This window comes from Hyperolius riggenbachi, chromosome 8 (assembly GCF_040937935.1).
Source record: "Hyperolius riggenbachi isolate aHypRig1 chromosome 8, aHypRig1.pri, whole genome shotgun sequence".
Taxonomy (NCBI): Eukaryota; Metazoa; Chordata; class Amphibia; order Anura; family Hyperoliidae; genus Hyperolius; species Hyperolius riggenbachi.
The window spans coordinates 40403279-40421455 of record NC_090653.1 but is presented as its reverse complement, the minus strand read 5'-3'; the positions used below and the strand labels follow the sequence as shown (position 1 = coordinate 40421455).

Genomic DNA, 18177 nt, shown 5'->3' with positions numbered 1-18177 from the left:
TCATAGTTGCCTGTCTGGATGGCATGATCGGCTTCTTCTCTCCTCCTCCTGCAGCACTGCAATCCTGACATCATCTTCTAGGTCCTGATCACATCGATGACATGTGATCAGGACCCAGAGGATGGTGTCAGCGTTACACCCCACTCGGTGGAAGAGGCAGGGGCGTAGCAATAGAGGTTGCAGAGGTTGCGACCGCTCCGGGGCCCTTGGGCCAGAGGGGCCCCGAAGGGCCCTCCCTCAACTACAGTATTAGCTCTCTATTGGTCCTGTGCTCATAATAATCACTTCTATAGATACTTTAAATAGTGGTAATCATAAACAAACTGCTCACCATCCCCTTCTTGCACCTCGGACACTGTAGTTGCCATTTGCAGGTTTTGGTGCGCCTTATCAATTGTTATATATAGAGTGCTTGGGGGGCCCCATTGTAAAACTTGCATCGAGGCCCACAGCTCCTTAGCTACGCCACTGGGAAGAGGAGTGGTGGCACTGTAACAATGGCCCTGATCACAACTCATATTATGTGATCGGGACCCAGAAGATGATATTGGGATTACATTGCCACTGTGATAGAGGAGAGAAGAAGCTGATCCAACTGTCCAAACAGGTAACGACAACAGCTCCCTGCACCTGCTCTGCATAAGCCGCAGCCTGCCAGGCTGGGGCAGGCACACTTCCCCCTTCGGCAGGAGAAAAATGGCCCTGCAGCCACAAAGTTTTACTTTATTTGGCTGCTAAAAGGTTAAACTATTTTTAATAAATATATTATTGTGTAACTCTTTAAAGCAGTACAACAGGACCAAAAGTAAAAGTGCACAGCCATGTTTTCTTGAACTAGCTGAGCTTCAAGATTAGCAGCCCCATAATCTATGCTCACTGTTCATCAGTAGGCATGTTCTCCATTGTAGGACCTCAGTTCCCTCTGATATTGCATCCCCAGTTCAACCTTAATTCATCATGTACATTTGAATCAGTGCAGTAGGCAGCATTAGGGTGTGGCTAGGGATATCCTAAAACTCTTTATAGCCTCTCACTGTAGTGAGGGGAGTCATTTTGGTTGCAGTTTCACTCTTTTCCTAATATAACCTGTAAAGGTGAACAGGACTTTGCAATTGCATACAGTGAAGACAGAAATAGAAACAGCACTCAGTGGTGAAGAGCTTAGCAAATGTAGCAGACAGCCAACAGGAAGAGGCAGACAGCTAATAGGGAGAGCCACACAGCCTTGCTTCTCACTCCATTTGATCTGATCCTCTGGCTGGTGGGACTTCAGAACAGCAGAGCAGGAGAAGGAGACATTTAAAAAGGCGTTTCTGTATCCCTTCAGATGTGTATCTATATATATAATAGACTAAGTGCCGCCCTCAACCTTCAAACAAGAAGAAGTACTTTGCATGAGAAAATGTATGCGTGATCAAACACAAAGTTTAAGGCCTCTTTTCCACGGACTGTTGAGCTGTGTGCTCAGCAAGCAGTTACCAGGCAGCAGTGAGCAGATACCAGGCAACAGCAAGCAGTTATCAGTCAGCAGCGAGCAGTTACCAGGCAGCAGTGAGCAGTTACCAGGCAGCAGTGAGCAGTTACCAGGCAGCAACAGGCAGCAGCAAGCAGTTACCAGGCAGCAGCAAGCAGTTACCAGGCAGCAGCAAGCAGTTACCAGGCAGCAGCAAGCAGTTACCAGGCAGCAGCAAGCAGTTACCAGGCAGCAGCAAGCAGTTACCAGGCAGCAGCAAGCAGTTACCAGGCAGCAGCAAGCAGTTACCAGGCAGCAGCAAGCAGTTACCAGGCAGCAGTGAGCAGTTGTGAGAGTTTGAGAGCCATTTCACTGCCTATTCACAGTCCATGGAAAAGAGGCCTTACCCTAGCAAGTCTGACATTGCAAATCTGGCCTAATTGGATATTCATGAGGCAATGCTCATGCAAATGCATGCACAAACCAATACCACAAAGCAGTCACCCTGCTACATGCTACATTAGCACTATCCGGCTTAGTGCACACCAGAGCGGTTCGGCAGCGTTTTGCGATCCACTTGCGGCTGCGGATACACTTGGGTAATGTATTTCAATGGGCTGGTGCACACCAGAGCGGGAGGCGTTTTGCTGAAACGCATACTCCCGAGGTGAGGCATTTTTTGGGATTTCGGATGCATTTCTGCCTCAATTCCAAAGTATAGGAAAAACGCAAACCGCTCTGAAAAACGGCAGTTCAGAGCGGTTTTGCAGGCGTTTTTGTTACAGAAGCTGTTCAGTAACAGCTTTACTGTAACAATATATGAAATCTACTACACCAAAAATGCTTTACAAAACCGCAAAATGCTAGGTGAAATGCTACAGAAAAAGAAAAAGCGTTTCAAAATCTGCTAGCATTTTGCGGATCTGCTAGCAGTTTTTGGTGTGCTCCAGGCCTCCAGAGCGCAACGGGGAGGATTCCCAATGCCCCCTTTTTATACAACTGGGGGGACCGCAGGGTCCCAGGCTCTCTCACTGCCTGGAAACCACAGCGGCACCCCGGAGGGGGAGGCTGGGTGGCGTGGACGACCCCCCCCAAGTTTGGCCAGCGCCGGGGAGAGCCGTCTGCACCCACCTCCCAATATTAAAAACAGGCACTTACCTTAACGTCCATTGCGTTCTGCTACATGCGCATTAATTTGGGGGCACCACATAAGAAAGGAGAGAAGCATGGGTCACCCCGAGCTTTAGAGCTCAGGGCTGGCTCACATACAGCACTCCAGAGGGGGGGGGGGGTTGGAGGACAGGCGCACTCACTCCAGGGTTCACACCACCGGAGCAAGCCATCCACCACCTGCCTCCAAAGGATACAAACTGCACAAAATGCTTTCCATGAGAAAATTAATGCGCATGTAGCAGAACCCAATGGACGTTAAGGTAAGTGGCTGTTTTTAATATTAGGAGGTGGGTGCGGACGGCTCTCCCCAGCGCTGGCCACGCTTGGGGGGGGGGGGGGAGCAGCTGCGCCACCCAGTCTCCCACTCCGGGGTGCCGGTGTGGTTCCCAGGCAGCGAGAGAGCACTTTGCAGTATTGGTTTTTTGACCCTGCATAGTTTGGCATGCGAAAGCAAATGCATATTTGCATGAGCATTGCCTCATAAATAGCCAATTAGGCCGGATTTGCAAAGCCAGACTTGCTACAGTTAAACTTGGTGTTTGAGCACGCATACATTTTCTCATGGAAAGCCTACTTCTTCTTGCTTCAAGGTTGAAGCTCGTACTCTATTAGATAGATAGATGCGGCGTATGCTACGACGCGGGTTGGCTAGTATTTGTATATTGATACACAGAAGAGCTCTCTCTAGTTAGCAGAGATGCACATCCAAAGGGATTCCAGGGATGTACTGGACGGAAAATAGAGCAGCTCATGCACAGACGTGTAAGAGAAGACTGATAGCTGCTGCCTGAAGGCATGGGATCACGAGTAGTCACGAGTGGCTAAGCACTCAAATACGTGATTTAAATTAGGCTTAATTGCCTCAGCTGTGCGGCGGGGGAAACAAGGGGTTAGTTACCCATAAGTCCATCGTATATCGTGTGCTCCAAATAGCTTGCACACGTCCTGCCTGTCTGTTACAAGACTCACTACCGCACACTTCCTGTCACAGAGCCCCTGGTGGCCAGACCGCAAATTGCCTTCCAATTGGTTTCAGCACACAGACCATGCAAGCTGTGGTCGCGATCAGTGGGCAGAAACCGACAGAATTTGGGCAGCAGCCCGACCAGAAGGGAGCCTGTGAGGCACGGTAATTACAACTTACACACTAGTTCAGGGTATAACTGCCACCACTTCTGCTTTCCTGGGCCAGAAGCACCCACTGACTAGCTATTTCTAGTCCTGCAAATAAAATGGTTAAACACACTCTATTCTGTCTAGCTAACAACAATACAATAGTAGTGTCTCTCCAGAAGTCTGGGTTCAGTTTCTGTGTATAGCTGAGTAATAGGGTAGCTGAATAAACAAAGGACGTTTGAACGTCGTTTATTAAATATGCAATATGAATAATTAATATATACAGAAAATTATTAAAAATCAACAATTATTGAGACATGAGGTAACAGTAGGAAAATAAAAGGGAGGAAACACGGATACTTAAAGTTCATGGAGAGATGTCCTTCTGGGAAAATCTGAGCACATGGAAAATGTGCTTTGTTTCAGTCCAGGAGCAAAGTTCAGACAAGATGGCCGCCACTTGTTCCTCAAAGTGGCAGCAGCTCTCATGAAGGTGGAAAATGGAGGAATGAGGTCCGCCTGCTGGCCAGGTGCTTTTGATGAAGCTGGTTTGGGGGCGTGGCAATGCCGGCCCCCTCTGAATTACCCACCAATGACAGTTCATTTCCTCTGAGACATTTTAGGTTTAAACATATAAAATGCCGTAACTCTTAAACGATACATGTCATATTTAGGTGGATAACAGATTCATACTTGTCGGAAAATACAGATTAATATGATATCAGACGTGACTTGGGTAGCTTCTCAGGTTCCTGAGAAGATTCATACCGCAATAACTGGACGAGATATTGCCATGACTGTTATATCAGCGCGTTGGGCAGACTTTAAGGAATAAGACTACCTATATGAATTTTATAGCTATGCGATATACGGTCTCCATATAATAGGTAAGAAACCATAACCCACATACATTCATATCTGTACTTATCGGTGCCATGAAGTCTGTGGGAAAGCAGGTTTTGAATAGGTCTCCTGCTGTGAGGGAAGCTTTTCTATGAATAGAGTCCCCATCTGGTGACTAGGGACATCTCCCTGAGGTAATTAAAAATAAACATTCTCCTTGGGCACAAGCCTTGTCCAAGCTAATTAACAAATCAAAAGACATCCTGCACCTAAGTACTGCTATCTCTCTGCTGAGAAAAGAGAGAGCCCAGATTGACTGCAGATGCTCCTACACAACCAATCTAGATTCTATCTATCTTAATCGCAATCGATGCAGAGAATCGATTGCGATCGCATGTTCTGCACGGGCGGTTCAAGGACGCGGCTGCGGCCACGCAACCGTCCGTCACACTTCCTCCTTCCGGCTTGAAGGAGGAAGTGTGCATAGTGAGTCTTGCAACGCGTCTAATAGGACACGTGCAAGCTATTTGAAGAGCACAGCTGAGGCAATTAAGCCTCATTTAAATCACGTATTCAAGTGCTTAGCCACTCGTGACTACTCGTGAGCCCAGGCCTGGCTGCCTGACCTGCTCTGCAGCTGGTGAGACTGCTGAGCAGGGCTTAGTGGATGAAAAATCATGCTTTTTTCTGTACATTACCAAACTTCTACCACATGCAAGGAATCTTAGTGAATTAGGAAAAAAAAGTGTAAAATACCGAATGCAGTAATTTACAGACCTAAATTAGTTTACCGAACTGCCCTTAGTGAGCTGAGGCCAACATCTACTATTTGGCAGTAATTACATTTTTTACTCTTTTTTTAGAGAACAAATGTAAGAAAAGGACTCAACAAACGCAGAGTAAGTAGCATTTATTTGCTGGTCAAATTTTGCAATATAGTTGTCATCCCATCATTGTGATAGGCTCTCTCGCACTTTATAAGGCCGGTTACACATTAAAAGCGTGTAGGAGAACGGCTCCTGCACGCGTTGCGGTGTGTCGTCGGGAATCTGCAGTGCGACGCTGAGTAGCAGCGGTAGTAGTTAATTAACCCGAAGGGGAAACGCCGATTCTCGAAACACCGATACTCCAGCGTCGGATGTGAAAGGTAAAATGAAAGTCTATGGACTTTCCTTTTACCTTGTGTCACGGAATAGCCGTGAGAAACGCAGGTGAATCTAGAGAATTCACAGTCGCTTTCCTGATCGCTCCCTGTCGGATCTGAGCAGTCGTGCAAGCGATCCGAAAATGACATTTTGTGTTATTTTAAATCCAAAGATATGTTCCCCTGTGAGCCAGAGCAGTCCCCTCACCCCTCCGGAATGTCGCACGTGGCTGGACTCCCTGCCGGGCCCAGCTCATTCCCCCTACAGCAGATGTCCCCATGAAAAGGACCAGGAAACTGGCTCCACAGGGGGGCCATAGAAAGCCAGCCGATCCGGCACCGAGCATGGGCCATAAGGAAAGCATGGGTGATATGATTTCCTGTCGGCATACGAAAACCGTATGTCGCACAGCTATAAAATTCATATCGTCTTGTCCGGTAAAATCTGGCCATCGTGCTGATATGAAATTCCTTGGGATAGACCGTCCGGTTATCGAGATATGAATCTTCTCAGGAGCCTGACCCGCTGGCTTAGCCGTGTCTGATGTCATATTTATCTGTATTTTCCAACAAGTCTGAAGCTGTTACCCCCCTAAATATAACGTGTATGGTTCAGGAGTTACAGCATTTCATAAGTTTAGCCCTAAAATCTCTCAGAGGGAATGAACTGTCATTGGTGGGTGACTCAGATGGGCCGGCATTGCCACACCCCCAAACCAGCTTCATCAAAAGCACCTGGCCAGCAGGAGGGCATCATTCCTCCCTTTACCATCTTCATGACAAGCTGCTGCCAGCCAGAGGACATAGGGCTGGTGGCCATTTTGCTGACCCATCTGAACAAAGAACTCTAAGAACTTGAAACCGTTTTGCTTGAACTTGATTGGAAACCAGAACTCTGATTTTTCCCACAAAAAGGACATCTTTCCAGGAACTAAGTATTTTTCTCCCTTCTTTTATTTTTCATTCTGGCTATTACTGTTTCAATAATTGTTGATTTTAATAATTGTCTGTATATATTAATTATTTATATTGCTGTGAATAAAGACTTCCTCCAAGTCATTCACTGTTCCGCTATCCTGCTTATCAGCACACACAGAACTGATCCCGGGTCTCTGAAGATACGCTACTGTTTGTTTGTTGTTGGCTAGACAGAATATCGTGTGTTTAACCATTTTATTCGCAGGACCAGTCAGTCAGTAAATCGGGTCCACTGGCCCATACCAGTGGTGGTGGCAAATCCCCTGGAATCGTGTGTACGCTGTAATCACCCGTGTCTCACAGGCTCCCTTCTGAGTTGTCTGCGGCCAATTCTTAACGGTTCCTGCGCATTGACTGCGACCAGAGTTCGCACGATCTGTGCGCTGGCACCGTTTAGAAGGCTAAGTGCGGTCAGCCAGTAGGGCTCCTGTGACACCTTGGTTAACGCAAAGTATAGACTTTGCGTTAAAACGCTGAAAAAGGGCTCTGGTGTGAAAGAGCCCTAAGAGCTTAAAAGTGGCTTAAAGGGGCACTGTGGCGAATCAGTGTTTATTTAAGGGCTAGATCAAATGAAACAAGCATGTGACAGATATACCCATAAAAAAGAATATGTATATAAAAAAAAATAAACAGAATTGTTACTTTACTCACATGAATCTTTTGGCATCCCGTCACATTTGTTACAAACAATGTACAAGCCGGTCAGCAGGGCTGGATTTACCATAAGGCACTGTAGGCACCTGATTATTATTATTAATTGTATTTATAAAGTGCCAACATATTACGCAGCACTGGACAATAAATAGGGATACATACATTGTAACAAGGGGTGACAGACAGAGAGGTAGCAAATGGTTATACAACATAGCACAAGGTTGTACATGCAATCAGGGTATAAAATGCGTTTTACAGAGACCGGGCAAAACAAGTCCGAGTTAGTCCATGAGAAGGCTGTCATTGCTGGGGTAGCAAAATTAAGAAGGACACACTAAGGGAGGGGGGAGGCCCTGCCAAAGGCTTACAATCTAAAGTGTGGGGGAGGGACACATAAGGTAGGACTGTGGAAAAGGTGGTGGACTGAGCGAGTTAGAGTGTGGTAGATGTGGGGTAGGCCATTTTAAAGAAATGTGTTTTGAGGGCTTGTTTGAAGGTGTTGAAAGAAAGAGCAAGTCTGAGGGAGGGTGGAAGGGAGTTCCATAGGGTGGGGGCTGCTCTAGAGAAGTCTTATAAGCGTGCATGGGATTGAGAAATGATTTGGGGGGGGGGGGTGTCAGGCGGAGATTGTTGGAGGAGCGGAGGGGGCGGGCAGGTATATATATCTGCTTGGAACAAGAAAATGTATGCGTGCTCAAACACCAAGTTTAACCCTAAGAAATCTGGCTTTGCAAATCTGGCCTAATTGGCTTATCATGAGGCATAGCTCATGCAAATATGCATTTGATTTCGCATGCCAAACTATGCAGGGTCAAAAACCAATACCACAAAGCGGTTGCCCTGCGGGAATTAGTTCATGCTACATTAGAACCTGGATAGTGCTAATGTAGCATGAACTAATTCCCGCAAGGCGTCCACTTTGCGGTATTGGTTTTTTGACCCTGCATAGTTTGGCATGCCAAAGCAAATGCATATTTGCATGAGCATTGTCTCATGAATAGCCAATTAGGCCAGATTTGCAAAGCCAGACTTGCTACGGTTAAACTTGGTGTTTGAGCACGCATACATTTTCTCATGGAAGGTATATATATCTGTTGACAAGCTCAGAAATGTAGGTTGGGCAGTTCTGGTGCACAGATTTGTAGGTAAGGCACAGAACCTTAAAACTGATCCTTAAGCAGATGTGTAGGGCTTTGCAGAGGGGAGAAGTGGAAGCAGAGAGGTAGGAAAGATGAATGAGTCTAGCTGCTGCATTCATGACTGATTGAAGGGGTGCAATGCATTTTAAGGAGAGGCCAGATAGTAGGGCATTGCAGTATTCAAGGCGGGAGATGATGAGGGCATGGATGAGAAGCTTGGTAGTGTCCAGGGTCAGAAAGGGGCCGATTTTGGAGATGTTGCAAAGGTGGAAGTTGCAGGTTGTGTGAGCTGAAGGAGAGGTCAAAGTCTAGGGTGACGCCCAGGCAGCGGGGGCCTGCGAGGTAGGACAGATGGTAGTGCTGTTGATAGTGATGTGAATATCTGGGAGGGATAGTGCAGAGTGGGGCAGGAAAATTATGAGCTCAGTTTTGTGCGGGTTAAGCTTCAGGAACCTAGCTGACATCCAGGAGGAGATGGTTGAGAGGCAGAAGGAGACCTTGTCCATGGTGGAGGGGGAGAGATCGGGGGTGTGGAGATAGATTTGATGGATATGATGAAAAGGAGGCTCTCTCCCTCCTTCCCTATGCAGAGTCCTGATGAGTGTGTAAATGAGAGGTCACTCACCCAGCTCTTGGCATTCCACTGTCCAGATCTCCCTTCAGCCGGGGGCACCTCTAGCTACTAAATACTGAGGTTCTTCTAGCTACCTAATACTAAGGGGCACCTCTAGCTACCTATGGCAGACAAGGGAAGTAAGGGGGAGGAGATAGCTGGGACAGCCAGCTCACTTGTAGTGCAGTTTGGTGGGGGTTTGTAGGTTCATGGAGGGTGAAATCTAGGGTGCCAGGACATCTGTGCCTATAGGCTTGTGTGTGGTAAATCCGCTGCCAATCAGCCCATGTTATGGGGAACATCTGTTGTAACTGTTTATTTTTCTAAGATCTGTCCTCCCTTCATAAATGCACTATAGCTTCCTCCACTGCTATGGACAGTAATAAATCTAGCTAGACTGCTATTTTTTAGCAGCATGAACCCCGACACAATGACAGGGTCTTTTTTAACCAGTCAGAGTGCCAGAGTCTTGACACGCTACGCAGCTAGTAAGAGCAGTCTAGCTAGATTCATTACTGTCCATAGCGGTGGAGGTAGCTATAGTGCACACGTGAAAAGTGGACAGAGCTTAGAAAAATAAACAGTTACAACAGATGTTCACCATAACATAATGGGCTGAGCTGCTTGCACGTCACTTTAACTGGGAGGCCAAAAGATTATGTGAGTGAAGTTCAGCTCAGCTAGTTTTTTTTTTTTTTTTTAAATCTATTCTTTGTTGTAGCTTCTTCTCTCACATAATTGCTTAATTTGATCTTCCACTTATATAAACACTGATTCACTATAGTGCCCCTTTAAGTGAAACAATGTAAAATTGCTACACGAGAAGGTTGTAATATGTGCTAGATTGTGATGCATGTTTGGGGGTTTCAGCGAATATAAGCTTGAAGTGCCCATTACGAAGGATGTAACAAAATGCACAACAAACAGTGTGATAGCTTAGCTATTGGGTCTAGCAACGTAGGGGGCCTGTACTGTCTGGCAATACAATAACTGATCCAAACAGTAATGCATTTCACCAGTAACTTGCTTTATAATTGCTGTAAATCTGCTGTCAAAGGTTACTATCACACTATGGACCCTATGCAATTCACAAGTTATACAAAACAACCCCCCCCCCCCCCACCACCACCACCAGGTGGTAAAGAACTTGCTTGGGTGATATAATCGCCCAGCGAGTTCTTTTCCCCTGTGCAAATGTATAAATCACCACTCCTATTGCCCTTGTCCCGCCAGCTTATTTAGGCATCTGAGAGTATCCTTTTCTAAGTATTTTAAATAGATAAATAAAAAATTGTCCCCCGCTGCTAGCCATGGGGCCAACTGTCACTTGTCTGCTGCCAGCCAGGAGAAAGTGGCACACATAAGCCTCCCACCGGGCCTTCCCATTGGTCTTCAGTTTTTAACAATTAAAGTTCTCCTTGAGGAGGATTTTCATTGGTCGGTTTAAAGGACAGGAACTTTCTTAACAATGTAGCAAAGAACCGTCAAAAGAAGGAGCAGCATGTGTCCTGTTGTGCAGCAGACAGACCAGAGTAGCGGCTGGGAACGAACAGCGTCAGGAAAGGACCCTTAAATCTAGATTGAAAAGATAAAAATCAACAGTGTTGCGCCCACTAAAATATGCAGCTGAGTCTGGGTTGTGGGTTTCCCAAACACCCAAATGGTTAGACAAAATAGATAGTAGTAATCCAGACAGTGCTAAAAAGATCCTTAAAATCTGATATTTTATTAAAAATAGAAAATAACCACAATGGAATTAGTGATTCTAACACTACAATGTGCTTTAAAGTCACCAATTTTTTCACAGAAACACATAAAAACCCTCCTACTGCAGTAGTGAAAAACGGACAATAATTATAAAAATTCCAGAATTATAAAATGCAATAAAAATTAATAGTGATGCTTTGATGTGCTGCTTAATAAAGCTTAAAGAGAATCTGTATTGTTAAAATCGCACAAAAGTAAACATACCAGTGTGTTAGGGGACATCTCCTATTACCCTCTGTCACAATTTCGCCGCTCCTCGCCGCATTAAAAGTGGTTAAAAACAGTTTTAAAAAGTTTGTTTATAAACAAACAAAATGGCCACCAAAACAGGAAGTAGGTTGATGTACAGCATGTCCACACATAGAAAATACATCCATACACAAGCAGGCTGTATACAGCCTTCCTTTTGAATCTCAAGAGATCATTTGTGTGTTTCTTTCCCCCTGCAGCTATCTTCCACTGAAGTGTCAGGCTGTTTCTTCCTGCAGAGTGCAGACAGCTCTGCCTGTATGTAATTCCTCAGTATGTGAAAGCCCAGCCAGCTCAGAGGAGGATTTATCCAGCTTGTAAATATAAGAGAGAAGAGAGAAGCTGCCCTAATCTAAATAATACACAGGCAGTGTGCATAGAGGGGCCTGGAGGGGGGAGATGCATCACAGATCCACAACACTGAAAAACTTGGCAGCCTTCCAGACACAGCCTGACAAGTCTGACAAGAGAGAGATAAGTTGATTTATTACAGAGATGGTGATAGTAGAACGTGCTGCAGTGAGCCAGAACACATTAGAATAGCTTTTGGAACTTGTAGGATGATAAAAAACAGGATGCAATTTTTGTTACGGAGTCTCTTTAAACAGTTTCCTTTCCAGTATCTTAATTGGTAATGCCTGAATGATTCCAAAGTCACTCAGGTTTAGGTCATGTGATGGATAGTCCTGATAGTGTACCTTCTGTAGGTTAAATCCAGTGACAGACTTGCTTGGCTCATAAAGCTTGATGGTTAATAGTGCAGGTAGATACGTGTGGTAAAATGGGACGGAGACAATACTCACAGTCCTTCATAGGATTGGCTGTAGGTAGTATGGAGTCGCTCTATCCCGCTCGCTCTGGCCGGCAGCTGAACGGGAGAGACTGGACTGACTGCCAAGTAGACTCTAGCAGCTTTGGGCAACCTGCCCAGCTCCAAATGCCGCTGTCTGGATTACTACTATCTAGATTGAAAAGAGAAAAAAAGTAGTGATAAATGTTAAACAGAAGAATACATACGTATTTTTTCTCTAATAAAGTTTTATTTTATATGATTAAAAAGGTATTGGGTTAAGAGTAACCATCTCTACCTTTTGACCTGGAGGGGGCAGGACATCTGTGTCCTGCCCCCTTATTAAAGGGTACACCCAGATTCCAATATAAGTCCCCCCAGGACATATGCACCCCCACCTCCTCCTGGGCACCGCAGGTGGGGAAAAGCCCTTTGTCCATGATATATAGAAGGAATCTGAAGGAAAAGGGGTGGCTTTGTTGCCCATCTTTTACATAGTCTCCCATATCATGTACTACAGGGTGGGCCATTTATATGGATACACCTTAATATGGCCATTTATATGGATACACCATTTTATGTGAATGGTGAAGTTAACAAACAAAACCACCGCTATTGGTCTGACACTAACCCACATTGTATAGATCCCTCCAAGACTGTTGGATGGTATGGTGTGGTATATGGGGTGTATCCATACATAAGGTGTATCCATATAAATGGCCCATCCTGTATATGTGGGCTGGTATGGCGAAGCCCCATGCAGGTTGTCTCAGTCATCCTGTCAATACTAGCCTGCATGGGTGGCAAGGGGTTAATTAAAGCTGTAGGAATGGAAACTACATTCCTTTAATGGAGAGGGCTAGAAATGTAAGGAAGAGGGCTGTAAGAGTGCAAGTGATGTTTCTGCAATGAGTAAGGACGGGGCTGTAAGAGTGTGAGAGAGGTTTGGACAATGAGTGAGGAAGAGGGCTCCAAGAACGTGAGTGATTGAGCAATGAGTGAGGAAGAGGTCTGTTATGCTGGGCATACATGGCTCGAAGCCCCCTGATGGCTCGATTGATAATATCCGACGTGTCCCATCACCGCGGGGATCGATTCCGCGCTCGATCCCCACGGGCGGACAATGGCGGCGAATCGAGCGGAAGATAAGAAGCGCCGGTGGGGACGAGCGGGAATCAATTCGGGTGCACATGCGGACGAGCGGGGACGCGGCAGGAGTCGATCCGTGTATGCCCAGCATTAGAGTGAGTGATGTTTGAGCAATGAGCGGGGCCAGTGAAGAATCAGGAAAAGGTAGAAGTAAGCAAATGAAGAAATTTTAAAATGTAAACAGCAAACACATTTAAAGAAAATCCGAGGCTGGGGGAAAAGTGAAATTTTACTTACCTAGGGCTTCTTACAGTCCTCATGAAGTCTATGCCGTGGACTCCTCTAGATCCCTACCAGTATGATGTTGTCCCCCTCTGAAAGCTTGCTGACTGCGCGTGGGTGGCCAAGGCCATGGATCTTCTCAATCATGCTTCAGTGGCTGAAAGCATTCTGCGCATGCTTAGAATGCTTACGCCCTGGGAGCACAATCAAGGAAGGGTGCAGCCAAAGCATGCACAGTAGCCTGCAACTCCTCTGACTAGCAGATATATTTTCAAAAGGACGGCAGCACACTGGAGGGGATTGGGAGGACTCTGAAGGACCTGATATATGGTGGGGTGGCTGAAAGAAGCCCCGTGTCAGTGAAACTCCACTCCACCCCACCCCACCCACCACCACCACCGACTCAGGTATCCTTCAAGGTATATACCATCCAAAACTACCAGGCGGAAGAACACCTTCTTCCCCCAAGCTGTTTGGCTACTGAACTCCAATCTCCTAAGGCACACCAGCGTGCTACAGCCGGGTCGGCCAGCCGGTGCCCGCCGCTGCCTGCCTTGACTGATACCCAAATTGACTCGGGCCCTTAAACTGCACCTTTCTACTAGTCACTGGACTGTACTTGCACAGCAGTGAAATAGCCAATACGAACTGATTACTGCATTTCTATTGTTCTATTGTATGTGTTGTCATCTGTCTCATACTCTGTCTATGCCATGTGTACCACAAATAATTACGTTTACAGCTCTTGCTGTATTTGGTGAAATAAAATGATTCTGATTCTGACTCTGATAACATTGGTTTCTTAATTTGTTATGTCTTTACAGAGTCAGTAATTTACACAGCTGCCCCAGGTGATGATGAAGATACCATGGATGAGATGGAAGCTCAGGCCATAGAAAACCAACCCCTCTCAACTAATTCACCCCTCCCCCTCCAGCTAGTCTAACCTTTCTTACGTAGTATAGTTTTATTTTAAAAAAAATATTTTCTTGAATTCCTCGTAATCAGTAGCCACATCTGAAGTGATGTAACATAAAAGCTCAAGGCAGAAACTGAGTGCATGTCAAGGCACTATCTGCACGGAGTTTGTATGTTCTCCCTGTGGCTGCGTAGGTTTCCTCCAGGCACTCTGGTTTTCTTCCACATCCCAAAAACATACAGATAAGTGTTGGCTTCATCGTAAAATTGGCTTAATAGATAAAATCACATTTGGCTATTTATACCATTTATTATAAAACTTCAATTGTGTGACTACTACAGTGTATGGTGTCAGTATTTGATTTTCGAAATAAAGGAATTCTTTTATGCATTGTGTACTTTTTTTCTCCTAGTACAGGAATGATAATAAAACATGACTAAAGGTAAAAAAGAGTGTAAAAGGTTTAGAGCAAGCATAATGTGTTTTAATATGCAGCTGGTATGGTCTCAAAAGTGAGTGGGGTTTTAGGAAGTGTCTTTCTTGTAGGTTGCCTTGGTGATCTAATGGTTCCTCCCTCTGATTTATAGCTCTCCCTGGTAGCCTAGTGCAGGGCTTCCCAGCCCTGTCCTCAAGTAACACCAACAGTGCATGTTTTGTGGAAATCCACAGAGGTAGCTTATCTGCTCTGCTGAGACACTAATTATCTCACCTTTGAATGTTTTTCTGCAAAACATGCACTGTTGGTGGGCCTTGAGGACAGGGTTGGGAAGCCCTGACCAAGTGGTTACCCTCTTTCCTTTTATAGCTTATCTTGGTAGTCTAGTAGAGCCTCTAACTCCCTTATAGCTTTTCTTTGTAGTCTGGTGGTCCTGTCTCCCCCCCTTATAGCTGTCCCTGGTAGTCTGCAAACAATTTGAAGCTTTGATTGATAGTCTAATGACATTCCTCCACCCTAATGGCTTTCTCTGATAGCCTAATGATCAATCACCCTTAAAGGACAACTATCGATAAAAACAAATAAAAAACAACTTTTTTTTAATATTGTATGTTAGGGTACACATTACCAACAGTACTAGGAGCAATTTATTTCTTTACACAGCTCTCTCTCTCTCTCTCTCTCTGCTGTAAGATCGTCCAGTCATTTCCTGACATTTTAGGCCATAGCAGCCCACTTTACTAATAAAATATAAATCTTATAAAATTCTTTGTACACCGTAATTGTAAACCAAGAAAATAACACAGAGGTAAGGGATATAGAGGCTTAAACCAATATTCGCAAGCAGCATGGTTATACCAGCTCCCAAACGAGGACACCATCTTGGAGAACCCAACCCTTAATCGAGGTGTCCACACCAAGGCGAAGACCTCACCAGTAAATTCACCGACCAACCTCCGGAGACCTTACTCACCTGGCTGCAATGATAAAGACCATAAAACACTCAACCAATAAACCTGCAAATAAAATGGGGTGGGTGGAAGGGGCTTCAACTTCCAGCTCTTCACTCCTGACTGTTAAGACCCCTCCCCTTCCTCCCTATATCCCTGGCCTCCCACTCCTGTCAATCAACTTCCAGCCTGGGAAAAATGTATCCCCACTTCCTACTGACCCTTTCCTTCCTGGCCATGCTTCTAAAGCAAGCCATTCCTATCATGGTGGACCCTCCCTAATTCGCTCCCCTCATGTAGTACAGGCAGTGGCGGCTCCAGGAATTTTTTTAGGGGTGCTATGCAGGTGCTGGACCAATTTCCGGGGGAGCTGACGACCTGCGGCGCGCTTGGGTGTAGCTACAACCTGCGGCGCGCTAAGCGCGCCGTGGCGAAAAGATGGGCGTGGTCATGACCGGATGAGGGCGGGGCTAACTGTAATTTAAAGTGAACCCAGGGTGAGAGTGATATGGTGGCTGCCATATTTATTTCCTTTTAAACAATTCTAGTTGCCTGGCAGCCCTGCTGATCTATTTGGCTGCAGTAGTGAACTGAATTACACCAGAAACAAGCATGCAGCTAATCTTGTCAGTTCTGACAATATTGTCAGAAACCCCTGACCTGCTGCATGCTTGTTCAGGGTCTATGGTTGAAAGAATTAGAGGCAGAGGACCAACACGGCAGCCAGGCAGCTGGTATTGCTTAAAAGGAGATAAATATGGCAGCCTCAATATTATTCTCACCTCGGGTTCCCTTTAAAAGTGCAACTCAAAGACAGAGGGCCCAAGTTTTGGTGACCCTTTCCCCAGAAAATTCACATAATTGTGCAGGTTTTCTCAAGAAAATACACGTAATGTGAGCAGATTTGAACAAAAAACACGTTCAATAACCCCAATATGCACAACCGTTATCAGATATGACCCCAATATGAACAATCGTTATCAGATATGACCCCAATATGCACAACCGTTATCAGATATGACCCCAATATGCACAACCGTTATCAGATATGACCCCAATATGCACAATCGTTATCAGATATGACCCCAATATGCACAATCCTCATCAGATATGACCCCAATATGCACAATCCTCAGCAGATCTGACCCCAATATGCACAATGCTCAGCAGATCTGACCCCAATATGCACAATGCTCAGCAGATCTGACCCCAATATGCACAATGCTCAGCAGTTCTGACCCCAATATGCAGAATGCTCAGCAGTTCTGACCCCAATATGCACAATGCTCAGCAGATCTGACCCCAATATGCACAATGCTCAGCAGATCTGACCCCAATATGCACAATGCTCAGCAGATCTGACCCCAATATGCACAATTCTCAGCAGTTCTGACCACAATCAGCAGCACCACCTGAAAAAGAAAAGAAAAACCCATTTACTCACCTAGTCAGAAGACCTCCTGTTCCGACCTCCTCCTCTCCCGACCTCCTTGTGGCACCGCCCAGCTCAGCTCCCACGATCCTCTTCCTTCCTGCAGCCTGCATTACCCGGCGAGCAGGGCTACGGGAAAATGGCCACCTGAAGCCCTGCACTGCAGACTGCAAGTCTGCAGAGCTTCGGGCGGCAATCTTACCGTAGCCCTGCTCTGCTGCTTCGGGCTGCCGCTGTGAACTGAATCGGCGTCTCTTAGACGCCTGAAGTCAGTTCACGCCAGGGGGTGCTTTGGGGGTGCTTGAACAAATTTAGGGGGTGCTTGAGCACCCCCAAGCACCCCCCTGGCGCCGCCACTGAGTACAGGCCTTGCTTTATTCCTTTTCCACAGTAAAAATGTGTGAAAAAAAGCTGATTTTACAGCAGAGAGAGCTTTTTGAAAATATAAAGTGCTCCTAGCACTAACAGTAATGAGTGCCCTAATATTCTCAATATACAAAATAAGCTGTTTTTATCATTAGTTGTCCTTTATGAGTCATATAATACTTGCAATTGCCTCCCAAGGTATTCCCTGGTAGTCTAGTAGTCTACCTTCCTTTGTACAGCTCTTCCTGGTAATCTAGTGGTCACCTTCCACCCCTTGCCCTTCTTGCAGAGATTGGCAGCAGGAAGCAATGCAGATGAAAATTACTTCTCCCCATTCCTGCGGTGAGTGCAGTGATCCCCTGGCCTGTACTGATGTCACCATCTTTATTGGATGTACCAGGTTCAGACTTTATGAAGTCTTCAAGCCAGGGCCCGGTATGTGCAAGTAGAGGAGGTTTCAGTATGAACCATGGTAAAGAGAAAATCATCGCAGCCAGAAACCAAGAGTGGTAAAAGATACTTATTAGCATCACTTCCTTCTGCTGACCTCTGCTGAAGGGGGAGGGGAGAAGATCTGACACCATGGTGGGATATTTTGGTTAGTCCCCTGAATGCTGCCTGTGGGAATGAGCTCAGCGCACATGCTAGCATGCACCTGCTGGTTGCCCTCATGGTTCTAGCTGAGCTTCAAATCTGTATCCTGATTGTCCTCAGGGGAGCAACTTTCACGCACAACCATATATGGTCAAGAAATAAGATATAAAAGTTGCTCTCTCCCAATAAA

At 45.8% G+C, this 18177-nt stretch overlaps 1 protein-coding gene across 2 annotated transcripts in view; it reads left to right on the top strand.

Moving 5' to 3' along the window:
* LOC137528097 (uncharacterized) overlaps positions 1-14595 on the top strand; it is a 172699-nt gene extending 158104 nt beyond the window's left edge. The window contains exons 15-16 of one of the 2 annotated variants that reach the window (XM_068249372.1): positions 5449-5484; positions 14115-14595. In XM_068249372.1, the coding sequence (XP_068105473.1) occupies positions 5449-5484; positions 14115-14236 (158 nt within the window). In that variant the 3' untranslated portion in view covers positions 14237-14595. The remainder of the gene's footprint in view (positions 1-5448; positions 5485-14114) is intronic. The other variant, XM_068249373.1, reaches the window with a different exon arrangement.
* Positions 14596-18177: the final 3582 nt, after the last annotated feature.